This window comes from Lycium barbarum, chromosome 5 (genome assembly GCF_019175385.1).
Source record: "Lycium barbarum isolate Lr01 chromosome 5, ASM1917538v2, whole genome shotgun sequence".
Lineage (NCBI taxonomy): Eukaryota > Viridiplantae > Streptophyta > Magnoliopsida > Solanales > Solanaceae > Lycium > Lycium barbarum.
In genome coordinates, this window is record NC_083341.1 from 5,588,156 (window position 1) to 5,609,812 (window position 21,657).

At 34.5% G+C, this 21,657-nt stretch overlaps 1 protein-coding gene and 1 pseudogene across 1 annotated transcript; one reads left to right on the forward strand and one right to left on the reverse strand.

The window, feature by feature from the left end:
* Positions 1–2,277: 2,277 nt before the first annotated feature.
* LOC132642223 (probable pectinesterase 29) lies at positions 2,278–10,417 on the reverse strand. Its single transcript, XM_060359479.1, has 5 exons — positions 9,771–10,417; positions 8,993–9,152; positions 8,417–8,626; positions 6,813–7,057; positions 2,278–2,617 (listed from the first exon to the last, which is right to left on the reverse strand). The coding sequence occupies exons 1-5, from the start codon at positions 10,013–10,015 to the stop codon at positions 2,449–2,451; spliced, it is 1,029 nt and encodes a 342-aa protein (XP_060215462.1). The 5' UTR covers positions 10,016–10,417; the 3' UTR covers positions 2,278–2,448.
* A 3,676-nt stretch (positions 10,418–14,093) lies between these two features.
* On the forward strand, positions 14,094–20,889 carry LOC132642144 (nuclear/nucleolar GTPase 2-like; annotated as a pseudogene).
* Positions 20,890–21,657: the final 768 nt, after the last annotated feature.

A 21,657-nucleotide genomic window follows, 5' to 3' on the forward strand; every position in this document is an offset into this window, starting at 1 on the left:
CGTGGTGTCCAATGTATTAATTTTACTGGTATTTATTACTGTTTATGTCTCAAATTATGTGATATTTTTCGCTATTTGAATTTCAAATTGCATGAACTCCAAATTGATATGAAAAACGTTGCAACTTATAGTACTTTTCAAATATATAAATTTTAATGTTAAACTATTGAGTTAATCTAAATAAATTTAACTTCAAAATTTAGTCATATTGACTCTCTAAAAGCGAAAAGTGACACATAAATTGGGACGGAAGGGTAACTCCTACTAGTATAAATATGAGATAACTCTACATACTAAAATTTGAACAACATTTGCATCCTGTTTGGCCATAGATTTTGAAGTTAAAACTTGAAAATTTGAGTTGTTGAAGTTGTGATTTTTGAAACTTGAAGTTGTGTTTGGACATGCATTTTACTTGGAAAAAAGTTTGAACTTTTGTGAGTGAACGTGAAATTTTTCTCAAAAACTGGTCTGAGCCATTGGAACTTGAAAATATTTTGAAGATAAATTTTCAAAATCTGATCAAATTTCATGGCCAAACAAATATTTGAAGATAAATTTTGAAATTTGATCCAAAATCTATGGTCAAATGCTAGCTTAGTATTGTTTTCAAAATTAATAAATGAAAAATATATTTTTATAGATATATTTATAGCTTAATTATGATTATATATATATATATATATATCTTTCATTTTAATTTTTTATTGTTAAGGTTAAATTCATCTATTGAATGCAAGTAAATGATTATCGGTTATTTAGGGGGCATTTGTTTTTTTTAGATTAAGATGTCTAAATCTGAATACACAACTGAATATTAAGATATTGTGTCTAGATCTGAACACTGAATGATTAAGACGGTTTGTTTTCTTAACATCTGAATGAGCATAATTTATCCATAATTAAACATAATAGATATACAATCAAATTAAAAAGTAATTAAATTTTATACCAATAAAATTATTATTGTGACAAAATGTAGTGTTAGAAAAATTTAAATCCAATCATAAATTTATTTTTTAATCAAAATTTTCCAAACAATGAAATCACTTACAAAAAGGTAGCGTTTTGGTCTTTTTTTTTATTGTCTTCTAGAAAATGTCTTTGTTTCATTTAGCATGAGAACAGATAAAATCATAAGACACAGAAGAGAGGTTAAAACAAGAAAAGGGACTGAAGCCAAAGCTAAATTCTCCAATTTTTTTATTTTCTTTCAAAGATATTGAAAGATGTGCAGTAACAAGTTGCAATTCTTCGGAATTTACGATCCCATCCTAATTCGCCATTTTTTTCAATGCACACTGGTCTTCTTAAATTATACAATTTTGGGAAAGGGTCTTTTTAAACTCTAATCTCAAAACAAAAAAAAAATTGCCATCGAAAACACGGAATCAAGAACTAAAAATTTTGAAATCTTGCTGAGGAAATCATTTGGCTACCAGCTGGTAACTGGAGAAAGAGAGATTTTTATTCTATTGCGATAAAGTTACACCAAAAAGTTTACTCGTGTGGTTGTAGTCATAGGCGAAATAAAAATTTGAAGCTTATGAGTTTGAGATTTTAATCTTTTTAAGTTACTGAGTATAACAATAGATTTCTTACAAATATAGAATTTGAACCAAAATTATTGAATTCAGCCGAACTCGTATCCCATACTCTAGCTCTACCACTGTTGTAATGGATTTATTACCCTAATTAAAGTGTGTGCGATTAGAAAAAAAAAAAAAAACAGGTGTGCTGGTGCCACATGTTATTATCAATTGAAAATATACGACATAAACAACCAAGATCATTTTGTATGCAAGATAATAAAATAGTACATACCCCTTGAAGCTAAAAAAAATAAATGAAAGAATGCTGAATTTTTTTCTTCCGCACTCTTCTATTGTGTGATCCGAATAATCACCAGACTAAAATTGGTGTATACAAGTACTTTTTCTGAGAAAAATCGTTCTCAATGGAAGATCCAAATATATACCAAGTCGTTTCTTGTTCTCCGACATGAAATAGGTTTACTAATATTTGTTTCCTACTAAGAAAAGGTTAATAACTACCAAAAAGGAAAGTGGTTTATTTTAATGACGGTTAACATTTCATTACTCTTTTCTGAATGCAATAATCACAATCCAGTTAAAAAAAAGACCATTATGCTGCAATAATCTCAATCCAGGAGAAAATGGACTCAATTTGATAAAATTAAAACAATCAACATATGTCTCACAAAAATAGGAGGGGTAGGATACATCTAACTTTTACAAGTAAAAAATAATTAAAAAAAAACATTTAAAATCCAAACTTGGGTTTAATCAGGATTCAAAGTCTCTACAGCAATTTTGTTACAATATTCTTGCAAGGCAAACTATGTTGACACATGAACGTGGATCAATTTCATTCACCTGATATAAAATACTAATTAAGTGCCATAATTAATTTGATTAAGCTAATCAACTATAGTACTTTGACGGGTTGGTTCATAATCCAACCCTCATTATCAATGAATGAGAGGCTTGTTAACTGTTGTAATTCTTGTTGGCTCAACTTGGCTGCCCATGACACCCTTTGTGTAGCGTTTGATCCAATACCTTTGCAATTTTCCTCAGAAAATGTCAATTGATGCCTATATCATAAACAAGTGAAACCAATGTATTATAACTATAATGTTGATGATAATGAGGAAATAATAAAATTGCAAACGGGAAGCTAAAAAAAGCAGTCGGTTGCATTAAACTCTGTTATAGTTGTAACCCCCAAACATACAAAGAAAGAAAAAGAAATACTGTATAAGAATCTAAAAATACCCCAATGATCGGACTCAAAATTATTTTACGATAGAATATTGAACCAAATTCAATATGGACATCTTAGAGAATTCATCTAGTTGAGCCATACTTGAATTATACCATGAAAATTCAAGTATCACTCAATTTAATATGATACTTTAACATCATAGCATAGTTTCATATGATACTTTTGTGCCAAATTTATATATCTTATAGTAAAATGGAAAATCTAGAAGAATATAAATAACATTAGATAAAGACCATCATCCGAAAAGTTTATTAAAATTACAAGTAACTTTGACCAAAAATCAATTGAATTTCGAAAAGTCGCTCCAAAATATTTGATTAGATGATCAAAGATTTATTTGCATAAGAGAGGGCTAAAGAAAATGTTTAAGTTCTATATAATGTAAAAAAAGTAGAATAATTTAAAAGTAAATTTCTATGATAAATATTAATTACTAGTAATTTATAGCCTGTTTGGATGGACTTATTTTAATTTAGATAAGCTAAGTCAAACGGGTCCAATTATTTTTTTAATCTTATTTTAAGCACAAAATAACTTTAAGCTGGTCAGCCAAACACTCAAAAGAGCTGAAAATAGCTTATAAGCAACTTATAAGCTAATCCAAACGGGCTCTTAATAAAGTGACAATTAACTCTACCACCAAGAGATATGGTGGAATAGTAATGGTTCATCCACCTTTATCAAAGAGATTTGGGATTTGGGGTCTATAGTTAATACTCAGGACCCAAAATCCCAAGTCCCCTTTATAGGGAGCAGTTAAACCCCGTATAATGCGCTTTATGACACGAACCAAATTGGTCAATCTCCTGTTAAGGGCGGATGAACCTTTACAATTCTACCATACCTCTCGGTATAGAAGGGTTCGAGCCTACGAGTCCCTTTGATTGGGAAAGCTAAAACTGTTACATCTCCCATTTCGATACGTTTTTGGATTTATAGTACATTAATCATTTTGGCCTCGAGTTTTGAGGTTCGTCTTCTAGGTTATGGGATGTCGGACATGTTTAACCCTTGTGTATGAGTTGCTAAGTTTAAGTATTGTAAGCATTGAAAGGATTAGAAGTTAAATGAATCGGATAAAATAAGTTTCGTCGAGGCTCAACATTTATTTGAATGAAATACGGTCCAAGCTATAATACTCCGTATTTTTGGACTAGGAAATTGGACTGTCCAACATGAGCAAATGTACCTTAGCCCGGAGGATTTGGTCATATTCAAGCATGAAAATCAATAACTCGGTGTATACAAGGAATGAAGTCCCGAAATGATTTCAGACAACAAAGTATGACGATGAGGATCGCAAATAATATTTTATGTGTGGCAAATGAGGTTATGGACTAGTGCTATATCACATGAGTATAATAGTGAGCATATAAGTACTATTTAAGTGAATTGAGATCAAGAAATTTATTATGTGTACAATTAATTAAGCGTTGGATTGTAGTGGAAATAAATAAATTATTTGAAATGGTGGGATAATTATTGATAGACACAGCCACATAGTCATGGACGTGTGGCCTTCTAAGAGGTAAGTATGCATGCAATATGTTGTGGTGGAACATTTGGTGATAAGCACCCAGAAATGGCCCAAATCAGCCACGTGTAAAAACAAGTATATATAGTAAAGTCTCCTATGTCAACATTTTGGCATTTGGAATTGTAAGAAATATATGTATACGAATGCTACAGTGGAGTTGAGAGGCAGCAACGTTCAACACTATATACAACAAGGTGACATTATATTTTAGGGAAGAAACTTATATTTCTTCTCAAAAACGACACGGGTTTTGCTCAACGTTTTGATCTCGTTGTTCCTCTTTGTCCGGTTGTTGAATTCAGGCTTTCTTCAAAGTAAAGTAACATTGGAGAAAAGTAATTCTTGGCATATAAGGTAAGAATTCTCCTATTCTTGATATATTTAAGTTCATCTGAGTCATAGCTAAATTGTGGGATGAGAAATATGGAGTTAATAGTGGGAAATCATATTTTGACGTTGTTGTTGTATTGACTGTTTGGTAATACTCTAAGTTATGTTGTGGCTGGAAAATTGTTGGAGTAATTTGAGTATATTGTTGTTGATATATGGAGTTGGGAGAAATGAGAAAAACGGGGGAGATGCTTGTGAGGATCCACAGCTGGGCGCTAACCATATTGTGAACCCCTGGGTACAGCTGGGCGCTAACCATACTGACCCCATGAACATGCGTACATACATACATACATGACATGCATACTCAGGTATTGTATGGGCAGGTGCCAACAGACAATTCGATATACGCTGCAGCGGCTGGTATCGAACCCGTGACCTCCCCCCTTTTGTTCTCCCAAAGGAGACGACTCTGGGAGAACAAAAGGGGGGAGGTCACGGGTTCGATACCAGCCGCTGCAGCGTATATCGAATTGTTTGTTGGCACCTGCCCATACAATACCTGAGTATGCATGTCATGTATGTATGTATGTACGCATGTTCATGGGGTCAGTATGGTTAGCGCCCAGCTGTACCCAGGGGTTCACAGTATGGTCAGCGCCCAGCTGTGGGTCCTCACAATGCTACCCATTTTGTTTTAGGATAAGTTAAATTTTCGTTATACGATTAAGAGAATCGTTTGTATAATTAACGATAGTATCATTGTTGTTAGATATAGATCGTGGAGCAAATACGAGTTGAGTTCTTGAGCCGTTGAGGTAAGAACAGGTATGTTAAGGTTATCCTTTCTTTCATTTTGGCATGACCCATGATAGAACGAAACGTAAACGAATGTTGCTCCATAATGATTCTACTCTTAGACCATTAGTGAAATTTACTCTTTGACATTCTTATGATTGAGCTTCCAAGCGTATTGTTTCTTAAGTTCCTAAGTCCCAAAGGGGCATGTACGAGGTTTCACATTTCTTGATTAATTCCAAGCCCCCAAGGGGGGGGGGGGGATATGATTATGATGATTAGAGAGTCACTCCGAAGGGAGTTTCGAGTTTTATAAGCTTTGTCATGCATAATATATATATATATATATATATATATATATATATATATATATATATATATATACTCATGTATCACGATTTTATGGGGAAGGGAAAGGGCTATGGCGTTATATACACAACCCACCTAATTAGCTGGCATATGATGATTGTGATGCCCGAATGGGCCTATATGATATGATGCCCAACGGGGCGAAGCTCGAAGGAGCGAATGGGTAAAGGTGCATATATATATATATATGTATATATATTTCAAAAGTACATTATGCATATTCATGATCCTTAGCGAATGTCACAGGTACAAGTTGACTCCTACATTCTTCTTATCCTTTGAGTCTTGATATGTTGTTTCATTTATGCCTTACATACTCGGTACATTATTTGTACTGACGTCCCTCTGTGTGGGGGCGCTGTGTTTCATGCCACACTGGTGCAGACAGATGAGTAGAGGACACCCGCCATAGGATGTTCCCGGGCTGTCAGCTGGATTGGTGAACTCCATTTCTATTCGGAGTATTGCCGAGTCGGAGTGCATATGTATATATATGTGTCATATGCATTATGGGTACGTCGGGGCCCTGTCCCGACCTATTTTATGGTATCTTGGTTTATGTTAGAGACTTTGCAGACAGTATTTGGGTGTGGTGTGTCGAGATGTCGACAGTATCTATAGCAGTCATGTAAATCTGCACATTCATGTGTATTCTTCACGAAGAATTTTACTGAGTTTACGATAAATTGATAGCAAGCATGAAATGAATGGTTTATGGGCTCACGTAACGATAATATATAAAAAAGGAATGAATAGCATGGTGATGCTCGGTTAGGCAGGGCATCGGGTGTCGGTCGCGGCCCTCCGATTTGGGTCGTGACAAAAACCCCCTATAACGGGCTTATATGAACCGAATTGGCCGGACTAGTGAATTTTGAATATCGAATTCAATTTAGCCCAGTCAATTCCTAATATCATATGATTAAACAAAAAAGATTATTGTAGTTTAGGGAAAGGAAGGGGAACTTACTCTCGACCAATAAAATTCCAAGCAGCCCAACCTTGCTGAACGACGACATCTGACATGGAACAGTTATAGAAAAGGACCCTAGCATATTGCCTCCATGGTCTGCCCAAGAAAGTAAGTCCAGTTCCAAACACTCCACAATCTTTGAAAACAAAACCACTTTGATCATTAGGGTCTGTTCTTCCTTGGGCTGTAATAAACCCTATTAATCCATTTACTGCTCCTGCATTTACTGCTATGCTACACCTCTGCATATAAAACAAATATACAAATAAAAAATTAGAAGTGCTTTATTACTTTAAGAAAAATGATAATAATCCATTTGTTCCATTTCAAAATGACAAAGTTTGAATAAATATGGAGCTCAAGAAAAAGAAAATTGCATTAGATTTTATTAAACATGAAACAATATTTGTGTCATTTGCTGTATAATGGGACTGGATATCTCGTCCCGACCCGTCTCATAAGCTTAGTGGGATGGGACGGGACTAGTGTTTCATCCCCCTATCTCGTTCCATAACCTTCCTGGTCCCTGCCATCCCGTCCCATAACCGTCCCGGTTCCCTCCTATCTGCTTAAGTTCACCCCCCGCCCCCTCTCCGTCCCACTTAAATTAGAAAAATCATGTTTGTATGTTTTGAATTTGCAATGTTATCAATTTAATTTTGAAGTTTTATTTTAAATTTGTGTTCATTTATCACACTATCATATTTTTATAAATTTTTTAGTGCTAAATATTTAAAGTAATACAATTTTTAAAAGAACAAAAAATCTCAACCTTGACCCGTCCCATCCCATTAGCATAGTGGGATGGGACGTGCCTAGCGGTTCGTTTAACTGCCCCGACCCCATAGCTTAGTGGGATGGGACGGGACTAGTGTTTCATCCCCCTATCCCGTTCCATAACCTTCCTGGTCCCTGCCATCCCGTCCCATAACCGTCCCGGTCCCCTCCTAACTGCTTAAGTTCACCCCCCGCCCCCTCTCCGTCCCACTTAAATTAGAAAAATCATGTTTGTATGTTTTGAATTTGCAATGTTATCAATTTAATTTTGAAGTTTTATTTTAAATTTGTGTTCATTTATTAAAGTTGTATAGTCTTGTATCACACTATCATATTTTTATAATTTTTTAGTGCTAAATATTTAAAGTAATACAATTTTTAAAAGAACAACAAATCTCAACCTTTACCCGTCCCATCCCATTAGCATAGTGGGATGGGACGTGCCTAGCGGTTCGTTTAACTGCCCCGACCCCATAACGTTCCAGTCTCCCCTATCCTATTAAGAAATCGTCCATTCCTTTCCCCTCATACTAAAATCGTCTCGTCCCGTTCCGTTAGACAGCCTTCATTTGTGTAGCTATAAAAGGCTCTCATAATTAGTTATAGCATATTGTAACTCTATCTTTAAATTTGTTAACATTGAGCTTGTAATAGAGAGCTAATTATTGTTGTTGTAGGTCAATCTAACATAATAACATAAGAAAATTATACATTATTGGTGCAAATAATTTAAATTCTAATACTTTATAGTCAAAAATTTGCGGGAAAGGTTTTGACTCGCTTTTAAAATCAAATTAAACTAATCTTAAGGAAAATATTAATACCTCATAAATAGATTGACCATTACCAAAGATGAAATCAACAGCTCCAACAATAGTGCAAAGCTTGAAATAATGCCTTCCTTGTACATCCCACAATGTATCTTGCAATCCTATAAATCCACATCTATAAAATGTTGATTTATCTCCAGAAATCATAGCTGCCACTGCTGCTTGCATCACAACATTGCCTTTTGGAGGAATGTTATAAGAATTCTGAATAAATATAAACATTATTAAATTTTGTCAAAATAAAATTTAATCACTATCAAAAACATCAAATTTCCGATAGACGTTCCTATCGGAATACCATCAGAAATATGAGATTTCCAATGAAAATTTCATCTGAAGCGTTTTTGATAAGTCAATTTCCGACAAATTCCGTCAGAAATTCACATTTTTAGTAGCGAATAAAGTTCTAAGGAATGCGTCATGAAAAGAAAAAAAAGCTTTTAATGACAACTAAGAAAACGAATTTCTGACGATTGTTCCCGAACGAATGCGTCAGAAATATGGAATTTTCACGTTTTTTAAGTAGTAAATAAAGTTCTAAAATTGTTTTTTTTTTTTTTTTTGTCTTACTATAAAGGTTATGCTCTTAACAACTGTATAATCAGCTTCAGAGATTAAAGTAGCATCAGCGGCAATAGAGTCATGACCATCCCATGTCACATTTGTTTTTCTTTTTCCTTCTCCTTTGAGATAGATATATGGCTTCTCTCTAGGGATTGTCACTTGTTCCCTGCATGAAATTTCAATTACAAGTCAATTCTTGATATATTATACCATAACAACAATAATTATGCTTCAATCCAAAATAAGTTGGGATTGAAATCATAAAAAATGCGAATTTTCGACGAAATCTGTATGTATATAATTATGCCATTCCGGCCAATTTCCAATGGAACGTCCGCTAGAAATTGGTATTTTTTGGTAACGGGGAATCTTATATATATATCGTTCATATCGTTCTATTTATGTCCATTAGAAATTTTTCACATTTTCTATCGGCATATAAATATGAAACAATAACAATAATTAGGCCTCGCTCCCTAGAAAGTTGAGAAGCTTTCGTGTCACCAGAAATCCTTTTTCGTTTATTGGGAGACTGAATGAAAAAGGCTAGATCCGCTATATGAATCCTACAGTGTTCATGCCATTCCGTTTAAATCCATCTCAATCCAAATATCATAAAAGCTTAGTTTATCTAACACTAAAAGTGATGTACATTTTCTACTGTCATAAATATCTAACAACACTAAAAGATTTTTAATTAACAAATATTAGATCTAAAGTAATAAACGTACTAACATGACTAAAATCAGATGAGCAAAGTGTTTTTGAAGTGGGAAAAGAGTACCTATATGCTCCAGCTTTGATGTAAATACATATCCAATTCTTGTTATCTTGAGGAACGGAATCAATGGCTGATTGAATAGTAGTAAAATTGCCATGGCCAGATGGATCAACATACACTGTTGATAAATTAATTACTTGTTTTTTCCTAATATAATCTCTATGAAATCTTGAATTTCCTTGTTCAGCCAAACACTTGAAGAAGAAAAGAAAAAGAATTGTCCAGAAAAACCATTGGAACGAAGCCATTTTTTTCAAACAAGAAATATAAAATAAAAAGGATGAAGAACAATTAAAAACCCCTACTTTTGGTTCAACTCTATATAAGGAGATGTTATGCTTTTTTGGAAGAAAAATAAAAATGGAAAATATGAGTCTAAGTAAAGAAATTTTTTAACGAGGAAATAATTCAAATGATCTGCAATATCTGCTCCAAAATGATTAAGTAATTTTCTTAAGAGTTTACCTTAGTTTTTCTTAAGTATTATTTTTGAATTTCACTGAAAAAAGATATTTTGAGGAAGATTTTGTTACCATTGATTGATCTTTAATTGACTTTTGTAATTTAGATTGCTGTTTAACATGGAAAGTGAACGTATAGGGACAATAGCAAATTTGAAAAATAGATTATTTTCCCAGCAAGAAATTGGAAAATAGTTTTTCTACAATGTAAAAAGAATAAAGTATGGGTGGTTTAAATAAAAGAAAAAAAATATTAAAGGCGTAGAATCTGCAATTATTTAGAAAGTATGAACGTGAACAATGGTACCTAATCAAGGGAAGTAGCCTTAATCAGATTTTTTTCACGAGATGAAGCATCACTATGATAATAATATACAACGGCTTTTAAATCATTTTCCCCTAATTTTTGTTCACTTTCCGTTAAACCTTATGAGACATATCACATGTCAAAGAAATTGGATAATTTGGTAGTCCTGAATATTTTATATTTTATTTGTTGTCGAGATTTGAATCTTCTAAATTCTAATTGTTGCATTAAATCAAAAAGTGTACTATACTATGTTCCAAATTGATAATGTTGCTTTGACTTTGCACCATTGAGTTTGGTTCTTTTCTTTTTCTTTAGATTGAGTTGATTTTTTTTTTTTTTTTTGTGGTTAAATACTGAATTTGTTGATTAATAGCATGCTTCAATACATGATAGGTGACCGGCATTACTGCTAACTATAAACTGATATTAATAGATTCTTAGTTACAATCCAAAATAGATAAAGCCTTATAAGTCCTAACAAAAAGAGCTCCAATCTTGTCTGCTTCAAGTGTTTTCAAGATAAACAAAGGTGAAACTGTCCAATCCACAAAGCAATCACCCAGCGTTCGATATGGTCCTTCCTTCTTTTTAATGTTATTTTGAGACTGATTATAAAAAGAAAGTTAACATTTGACCTTAAACGAAAGGAATTATTTATTACGATATGACACAATCGTAAATTCATATAATTAACTTGTGTAAATTGAAAGTAGGAATTTGAAAATATACATGCTTTATTAGTAGCAAAACTATCCTCGATTAGGTGGATGCGAAAATAGATATACGATATCATAATAATAAAAACTAAAAATTTATCGGCATCAAACATTATCACCCGATTTAATCTAAACACCCGGTGAGAATCATTTGTTGATCAATGAATCCTTAACCCCCTGTTTGGATGGTGGTTTCCCGTGGTTCATTAATGTATGATTTTCTATGAAACCATGTTTGTTTCTATTGTTCTTAAAATTATGTGGTATGGTGTTGTAAATTCGTGGTTCATCCCATGGTTATATAACCATGAAAAGTCCTAATTTTTGTAACCACGGATTTGGTGGTTTTTCCATGGTTACGTATTTTATTTCCCCATTATACCCCACCCCCCACCCTCCACCCTCCACCATCCACTCCACCCCACCCCACCCTACCACTCACCCCCATCCCACCCCTCCCCACCCTCCACCATCCACCCCACCCACCCCCACCCTACCACTCACCCCCACCTTACCCCTGCCCTACCACCCACCCCACCCTAACTACCCCACTCCTCTGCCACCTACCCCCACCCCACAAAAACTCACCCCCACCCTACCAAGTACCACCCACCCCTCCACCACCCCCACCACTACCCCCACCCCCATCTCACAACCACCTACCCCTCCATCACCCCCACCCACTACCTACTTATTTTTTAAAGTTCCTATTTTGTTTTATTAATATATATAAATTAATTTCTAATTAAGAGTTAAGGGTATTTTAGTAAACTTACAAGTTATTATACAGTACCATACGGTCAAACCAAACAATACAAATGTTATTAAACCACAACAAACAATACAGTCTATCCAAACATTGTGTTCATTAATACGGTACAATACAATACAACACCATACTGTACCATACCATACTGTACATTAATGAACCACGGGAAACAACCATCCAAACAGAGGGTAAACGAATGTCTTACAATCTCTTTCTTCTTCTCAAAGCTCTCTTGTTTACAAGTAATTTGTTATAGACTACAAGTTCAAACGTATTTTTCTTTAACTTCATGTCCTTCGGGTACAAGTTCAAAAGTATATAGTATAGGTCTACTCTAATTTAAGTAAAACTCTTAATTATTTCATGAAACAATTAAGAGTGCAAATGTGCATATGAAATGATGTAGAAAGAATATAAACATAGTAGGCTTATAAACTGAAGATGAATTTACATTGCAAACGAGAAAAAGAAAACTATGAATGACGCTAAAAGTATGTAAAATTAATGATTTGTATACTCTCATTTTGAACATTCCATTTATCGTCCTTTGTATTTTCTTATGTCACTCTCATTTGATTTTAATGTGTGGTATTATCTGTTGTTTCGTATGTTTTGTATCTTCATATTTTGATGTCATGTTTTCCCTGCTTCTGCTTCGAAAACATCTCTTTTGAGCCGAGGGTGTACTGGAAACAGCCTCCCTACCCCTCACAAAGGTAGCGGCGGTAAGGTCTACATACATCCTATCTTTCCAGACCCCACTTGTGTAACTACAATAGGTATGTTGCTGTTAGTACTCCCTCTGTCCATTTTTACTTGTCACGTTTCGCTTCTCGAGAGTCAATTTGATTAATCTTCAGAGCTAAATTAAATTAGATTAATTTAGTATTTTAAAACTAAAATTTAGATGTTCGGAAACTATACGAAAAATACTATAAATTGCAATTATTCTCATATTAATATGATGAAAAACTATATCTTAAATTGTTGGTCAAAATTTATACAGTTTGACTCTCGAGAAGCGGAACGTGAATAGATGGAGTATAATTTATTTCTCTGACCTAAAAAAATTACAATAATCAGGATATCCGGTAAAAGGAGCAAATATGAAAAGGTCTAATACTCAAAAGATAAATAAGCTAAAATATAGAGGAGCTTAGGATAAATATTAGACCAAAATCGCAATATATATTCCGTTGACATTCTCCATGCAGTACGTAATATTTTAAGACGGATTACAGACGCCAAAACCCTATTTTTTATTCTCACAATCAAAATGGCAAAAAATAAATCTCGCGGCCGTAGCTCCGCCACGACGGCTCAAGATGTATAATAATAGGCCAAAACGTGATCGTAGGGGAAAAATATTGAGGCATGATTTTCAATCAAAGAAGCTTCCATCGACAAGGATACAACCAGATCGTCGTTGGTTCAGTATGTTATTTATTCCCAAAAAGTTATACTTTTTAACTTGTTCATGTTCGAACAAAGTAAACTTTTTCATGAATATGTAGTGGAATATCTGTTTTTTCGTCATTATAAGGTAAGTTACAACTTATAGAGTTATAGGGTTTACATATAGTTTATGATACCTATATTTGTGTCGGAAACAACCTCGGTAGGGGTAAGGTCTTCGGTACACTCTATCTTCCCTGGACCCACCTGTCGGATTACACTGGTTATGTTGTTGTTGTTGATATCTATATTTAGTTTAAAGTAATGAAATAATCCAGTTGGATTTAATTCCTGATATTGGTCGAATTGACGCTAAAGTGTTAAATAATTGGGTCACAGGTGTGGGGTGTAATCTAGCTGAAGGTTTTGAGTTTTTATTGTTCACTTGTTATATCTGGCGGATTAAGTTTCTCATAATGAATACGTAGTCTCGTGGCAGTGAGCGAGTATTTTCAGTAAGGAGATACAAGTATAAAGAAGCAGACACACGAACAAGCCAAAACGATTCAACATCTATTATATATACATAAAAATTTGACTTTATATATACCATGTAATTAGATCCCTGGCTCCGGCCCTGTATGAAAGAATGATATGAAATGTCTGAATTAGGATATGATGTTCGGATTTTACAGTCAATACTCGGGTGATCAGTCGGGAGAAATTGGAATCTTTAGAGAAGAGATCGACAGTCGGCTTTCCAGTAACTATAATGTTATTTTGAATGAAGGGAAATTGCCCATGTCCCTTTTGAATGATCACAAGAAGGTACGTGTTATGTCTTGTCCTTGAGATGATTTGTTTAAGAACTTGGTTTATTTGTCAAATTGTGCTTTTAAAAAAAAAATGCATACCCTCTCCGAATCAGTGTAAACTTCTGTATTGGTCATTGGTTAATATCCTTCTTATATCTCAAAAAAGTATCCTCACAACGCTTTTGTGTTTGTGCATATTTTTTTTTCCTTTTTGATGAGTGAGTTTCCTGATATGCATTGAATAACTCACTAATAAGAACACAAGCTAGATCTTGCTACATTTGTGCTTGATTCCGCATCATGTTTAACTTATTTTGTCCTCTTGGGTGTGTGTGGTGTCTTTTCCTTGACCTCATTTGTTAAAGAACTTGGTTTGTTTTTGTTCTTTTGTGTTTTTCTTAAATGTATATTCTCTTCGAATAAGTGTAAACCTATGTATTGTTTACTGGTTATATCTTCTTGTATCTCGAAACAATATCCTCCTTAGAATTACAACACTTTTGAGATTTTAGCTTATTGTTTTCTTTCGAGGATGAGTGAGTTTCCGAATATGTATTGAATAGCTCACAAATAAGAGCTCGAGCTAAATGTTGACTTAACTTGTTTAGTTGGAATAAGTAATAACTTGACTTCAGTAAATAGCAATGAACAACTTTTTGGTTCTCTTAGCTCCCTGATGTTAGCGTAGTTTCTGTTGTATTCGAGCTAACACACTTATTTTGTGTAATTTTGCATCTTCGTGAGGCTTTTTAAATATAACTTATTACTTCATCAATAATAAGAGCACAATGTAGATCTTGCTAAAAACATGTTTGATTCAGCGTTTTGTTTACTAATTTCGTCCTCTTTTATCTTTGTGAAGAAAGGAAAAGCTCATCATCTTGACAGTGAGTCTTCTGCTGATGCTTTAGAACCTAAAACAAAGACGAAACTACCAAAACATCTTGAATCATTAGCCAAGAAGGCTTGATATGTCTTAAGGTATGAAACGAGAATGCAAAATGTTCAAAGTTTATGTCTGTTTTTCTATGTATGCACTTTTATACTGATAAAAACAAAAAAAATTGTTTCTAGTAGGCACTTTTAGAAATTAGATGGAAGCTAACAACAATGCAAAATGTTTGAATCCGTTTATATTTTTTATCCACTAAACAAAGATTCTTTTTGCAGATGCCCCTCCCACACGGTTCATGACGTGATCATCTAAATCCAACATTTTCCCCAAGAAGCCTAAGCAAACCCTGTCCGAGTATTTTCAAGGATTATGAAACTGAAGATGCAAGCGAGAAGCGAATATAAGATTAGATAACTCATTTTTTAAGCAAATCAGTTGTTCTTTAGTAACCCCTATTGTACTTAGTTCAAAGGAATGCTGCTAGAAATAGCGATTAGTTGATCATTGCTGTTAGCTTTGGATTTAGAGGAAATAAATCTGCAATGAAATGGATGCATGCTTGTCTTCTTTTTTCTTTCTTTTGGCAAATTAAGGCTAATCTTGCTGCGTATATGCTTGATTCTGCATTCTGTTTGCTAATATTGTTCTTTTTTTTTTTCCTCTCTTTTTAAAGTAAGTAAAAGTTCACCTTCTTGACAACGAGCCTTTCTCTGATGCTTTTGGACCTAAAACAAAGAGGAAACGCCCCAAACTTATGGCCTTAGATTATGAAGCTCAAGCAAAGAAGGCTGATGTGTCTCAAGGTATGAATTGAGAGTCATCTCCTGAATAACTGCTCTGTGTTTGATTAAGCACTTAGATAGCTATTTGCTTCAACAAAATTTGGTTCTGAATTTTGGCAGATGACTTCGAAGACAAACATGGTGCTAGCACCTCCATGGATGAAAATGTAGATGGGTTCAGAGATCTTGTTAGGCACACAATGTTTGAGAAAGGACAAATTAAATGAATTTGGAGCGAGCTTTACAAAGTCATAGACTCTTCTGATGTTGTTGTTCAGGTTTGTTTCGTGGCTTTAATCTCCCTGTTATTTCTAATATGGAGGATGTTATTTGTTGTTGATGTTCTTCTAACTAAAAACTTTCCTGGTGAAAAATGCATATTTTCACTTGCAGCCAAGTGTAAAACAACCATATCATTCTTAACCAAGTGTGCCTGGCACAACTTGTCAACCATGATTTTTTCCTTGTTGCTTAATGGTGCACCCATGAAGTTCCTGTTAGTATAGAAGATTGAATGTCGTTCTTAGAGAATCATGTTATGTTGTAGATTATATACTTCTTGGTATGCTGCTTATATACAGGAGAGTTTCCCATTATTAATTAATTTGTTTACCTTATTCCAAAAAAACCTGTCTGCCGTGATCTGTCTACTGCTTATGGAATGTGTAACGTTTTGATGTAGCTTTCTCTGTCTGACTAATGAGGAGAATTTAGGATATTTTAGATGAAAAGGATAATGCAGGCAGTCGTAGCTTACCGTGGTTAACCTGGATTGCAGGTTCTTGATGCCAGAGACCCCTGTGGTACAAAGTGCTACCATTTGGAGAGGCATTTGAAAGAAAATTGCAAGCATAAACATATGGTCCTTCTCTTGAATAAGGTTTGCTATTTTAACTATATAATAGACAGTTGTTTATAATTTGCTTTACGGATGTCAATTTTAACTTCAGGACTTGACCGAATTGATAATTTCTTCTGCCCATGTAGTGTGATTTGGTCCCTGCTTGGGCAACAAAAGAGTGGATTAGAGTGCTCTCCAAGGAATATCCAACTCTGGCATTTCATGCAAGTGTCACCAAGTCCTTTGGAAAGGTATTCTTGTAGTATCTTCTTATCTTTCCTCACCTCTTAATACAAACATACACTCAGGCACCATACTGATATGTAAAATTATGTTTTATGTTTCTTTCAATGTCCTTAAACACATGACTAATTGTGCATCCATGTGCGTGTGCCCCTTGTGGGTAACTTTTTTCTGTAGCTTATTTTGTTCATTTGCGTTCAGGGTTCTCTTTTGTCAGTTCTGAGACAGTTTTCTCGATTGAAGAGTGACAAGCAAGCAATCTCTGTAGGTTTTGTAGGCTATCCAAATGTTGGTAAGTCATTAGTTATTAATACATTGCGCACTAAGAATGTAAGCTTTTCAATCATACTTCTTTTCCCTTTTTCAGGTTGTTGTAATCGTCTTGGCTTATTTTGTTTCTGTACTGAGACAGTTTGTAATTTGTCTCGTTAAGAATTGTATTTTCCATCATATTTCTTTGTTAGACATGACTTTGGTGAATTGCACAATTTGCAACTTCACTTTTTGCACTTGCTTAGTGCCGACCCTTTACCATATACAATTCTTATCATTATCAAAAATTGTGATTGCCATAAAAGCTGTTCCTAAATTTGACTTTAGTTTATCAAGTGATGATGCTGCTTCTAATATCAAATGCAGGATAGAGTAAACTTGTTGTTCCAGACTGGAATCTGGATTCATGAGTATCAGACATTTATAAAGTTCTAGAACTTAATTTCCTCTCCTTTCACCTTCTCCTTAAGTATCAAATAAAGTAAACTTGTTTTCTCATTGGATAATGGCAGTTGCTTTTCGTATCACCTTTACTTGGCTTCTGAAAAGTCAAATCTTGTGAAATGAAATCTTACTTTGAGTACTATGCTCAGGCAACGACATTCTTTTTGATTCAAGAGTGGAGCTAACCTTTGCCTCTTCCCTTTGGAATAGGTTTGCAAGACGGCTCCTATTCCAGGAGAGACTAAAGTATGGCAGTACATTACACTCACAAAGAGGATCTTCTTGATTGACTGTCCTGGTGTAGTTTATCAGAATCATGATTCTGAAATTGATATAGTCCTGAAGGGCGTGGTATGTATTTCCTACTTTTGCTTGGTCGGGCTTGTGCTTGTGACTTCTTAAAGCCAAGCTATAGTTCTTGGTTTTCTTTCTTACCTACAACATTACTTTTAGTTTCTCTGGCTGATATAAGGACCTTGCAGAAGCGGTCTGATGTTGCCTAGATAATCTTGCTTGCAAAATTTATGGTCCTCAATAGAGAAAATGCCCGAAAAGTGTTGTTACAGGGAATTGAGATCCTATATCCTATTGTATTCACCTTTTTTAAGTACTTTAATTTAGTTTTCCTGGCTGCCCTTATTGATGACAATTTTTTTAATTGAAAATTTGGTCGTGGATTTAAATATAGCCTGTTAGGCGAGCAATTCTCAGACTATCATTCAAAGGATCATCTCATATAGTTTCGATGTCGGGTGCATTTAGTCATGAATACATTTGGATAGGGAAATATCGGAAAAATATCAATTGCAGTCATGCGTGGAACTTAATTGACCAAATTCGCTAAGAGTGGTGCATTAATCCTGTTGCCAGTTGGATATGTAATACACTATGAACTGAGACGTACAGTCTTAATAATGAAAGATTTATCATCGTGTTGTATAGGATATGTTCCCTTCATTAGAGATTCCTTTGCCTCCTTTCTCAGTTGATGATATATCTTCCTTGTCAATTTCCTCTTTGCTATAAGCATGAGGTTCTTTGACTGACTACTTAAAATTTTGGGGTTCCATCTCCAGGTACGAGTGACAAACCTGCCTGATGCTTCTGAACACATTGCCGAAGTGTTGAATCGCGTTAAGAAGGAGCATCTTAAAAGAGCTTATAAGATAAAAGGATTGGTAAATTTTACTTCTCCTTTGATTACGATTGTATATTCCCTCAAGTATTCAACAGGATGTTCTTCTAGTTTTCTTAGCCGGCTTCCTCGTAGGTAGAAATGCAACGCAACGCAGCGTAGTTGTATCTGCTTCATTATTTTGTCCTATTATATCTATTTTTTTTTGTAAGTAAAAATTTTATTAAAAAGTACCAAGCTAGTACACAAAAAAGTATAGGACCTAACAGCAAACTCTTTAAACCATACTACATATTATCTCCTAGCAAGTATAAAAAGTCCAAATACTTCTCCATCCTATCTATAGTACTGCTATAACACCAAAAGTATAGATTTTTAATGCATTTTTTTTGTACTCTAGAAATCTGTGTCTATACATTTGGTCAAGGATCTCTCACCTAGAAAAATGAGAATCATGTATGCTTTCGGTAGTTTGTGTTGACATTTCCAAAAATCTATATCCAGAATCTCTGTTCTGTTGAAATGATCTTTTCGATATTCCAGGGTTGACGACAATGAATTTCTTCAACAGCTATGCAAGTCAACAGGCAAACTTCTGAAGGTAAATTGAAAATTTATAGCTTGATACAATATTGTGATATTTACCCCTTATTGGCATATTTCCCTTTCGGTTATGATCTGAAGTATTTTGTTTGATGTTCATCAGTTCATGTAGGACAATAACTTGAAATGATTCTTTTGATGTTCATCAGTTCATGTCGTACAAAGTGTAGCTCACTAGAAGAACACTTAGTAGTCAAGAGCGATTATTCTGTGCTATTGTTGGATAAAATAATTCAGACTCAATAGGCCTCTAATGGATGTTGATAAGTAGCTCTTTCAGGTTGAGAAATAATGTCCAAAATGAGAGAAAAATCAGGCTGTTTCTTTGAACAGTACGACCAGAAGTCCAGAACTGGAAACAGGGGGGCGTGGGGCGGGAGGCTGGGAGCCAGAATTGTAACTAAGTATTTCTCGTAAAAGTACATTCTTTCTAAGTTAATATAGCTTTAGCTTGTATCCTATCCTCAAAACTAAAACCAAGGTATTAATTGCATGAGTTTCAAGATTTTCTTGTCTTTCAATAATCACTACTAATATTACTGTTAAGGTCTACTTGTAGAACTACCCAAAAGAAAAAAATTAGGCATTAGAGCACATCTAGTGTCGTCATGTCAGGCTTGGTTAAATTTAATATCTGCGCTAGTGGAAATATAAATTCAGGAATTTCTGTGTTTTGAAATTGGGGAAAATATTGGTGACATGGTAATAAACTGATCCACTTATTTTTTCAATTTTGAGTTTTTGGGGTTATTTACTGTTCAGTATCCTTTAGAGATCCTAGGAGGCTTAGGTGTCTGAAACAATGAGGATGTTGCATCTTTGACACCATAGGTGGACCGGTTATAGAAATTGCATAATGTCAGTGTTTTGGGTTACTGGGTCAAGGGTATCTTAACCTTTGCATATATCTTTATTCCACAGGGATTTAGAATAAAAAGTCCTTCAATTGGGGTGTATACTTTGCTTTAATTTAGTGCTTAGGTTGTCACAGAGTAGTGATAAACTGTAATTGATATACTTATTTGTGCTATCCAGGGAGGTGAACTTGACTATAAGACTGCTGCCAAGAAGGTTCTCCATGATTGGCAAAGAGGCAAAATTCCTTTCTTTGTTCCACCTCCAAAGCTGGATGATGATGCCTCTGACCAGCAAAATGAACTTGTCTCTGAGGCAGACACAGCCGTGGATGACGATCAGGCCACGACTGCTAAAAAAGCTATTGCTAACGTTATTTCATCACAACTGAAAGAAGTTCCTGTTCAGGAGGAGCTATTCAGCAAGGCCGAGTTGTTGGGTGAAAGTTGAAATGAGCGGTCATCTATAGTCTTGAATGATTGTAGTACCCCGAAAAGCAGCAGCTGTTGCACAATTTTGAAAAAGAGTTTTTCTGTCATTTCTACCTTTAATTTAGGTCCATTGCTTTCTAAGAGTTTTCTAGTCCTAGCAGAGATGTATTTCCATAAATCATTTTAGTTAACAAAAAAAAAAAAAAAAAAAAACGAAGTCGGTTGGTATCCGTAGACGTATTTGTTATGACTGAATTGTTTCATGAAATAATTAAGAGTTTGACTTAATTAAGAGTAGACCTATACTAAAATCCGAGGCAAACGACACAAGTAACCACTACATCCAACAGATTATTCAGGACACAAAACAAGAAAGCACAAATTAGAAGTATTTCTTTTACTTATTTACATACACACAATGACCAATCGTTGGGCTTACATGAAACGGACCGCAATATGTACAACAAAAACTACTTCATTTGCATCAAATCTCAAATTACTAACGTTCATACTATCATATATATTCAATTTCATTAAAAAAAATTAGGAGGCTGAAACTGGCCAGCCTTAGCAGTAATTCAAGTCTTCAATGATTTGCAAGCTACTCTGGAAGCTCACAAAGAAGAAAGATGTATTGTGGGTTGAATAGATCCACACATATTATAGGAATAAGGGTGATATATGAGAGTTGATACCTAAGCAAGCTAGTTGGGTCATACAGAAGATTTTTAAGGCTAAAGGCAACATTACAGGAGCTGGAATGACTAAAACTGATCTGGAAGCTATGAACACCTTTTCAATAAAAAAGATGTACTTCAAAATGGTAGGAGATCATCCAAAAGTTCCATGGAAGAGATAGACTTGTAGTAACCAACGATCACCTAAATGGATATTTTTAGTAACATTAGTAGCTCATGGGAGT

What these genes read in the sequence shown, in the direction of transcription:
- LOC132642223 (XM_060359479.1), bottom strand. Translation starts at nt 10,015, where the DNA reads ATGGCTTCGTTCCAATGGTTTTTCTGGACAATTCTTTTTCTTTTCTTC. An exon ending in ATGGTCAATCTATTTATGAG is followed by an intron (nt 7,058 to 8,416) that starts GTATTAATATTT and finishes TTTTATATGCAG; the next exon opens with AGGTGTAGCATAGCAGTAAA. An exon ending in TGGAATTTTATTGGTCGAGA is followed by an intron (nt 2,618 to 6,812) that starts GTAAGTTCCCCT and finishes TTTATGATATAG; the next exon opens with GCATCAATTGACATTTTCTG.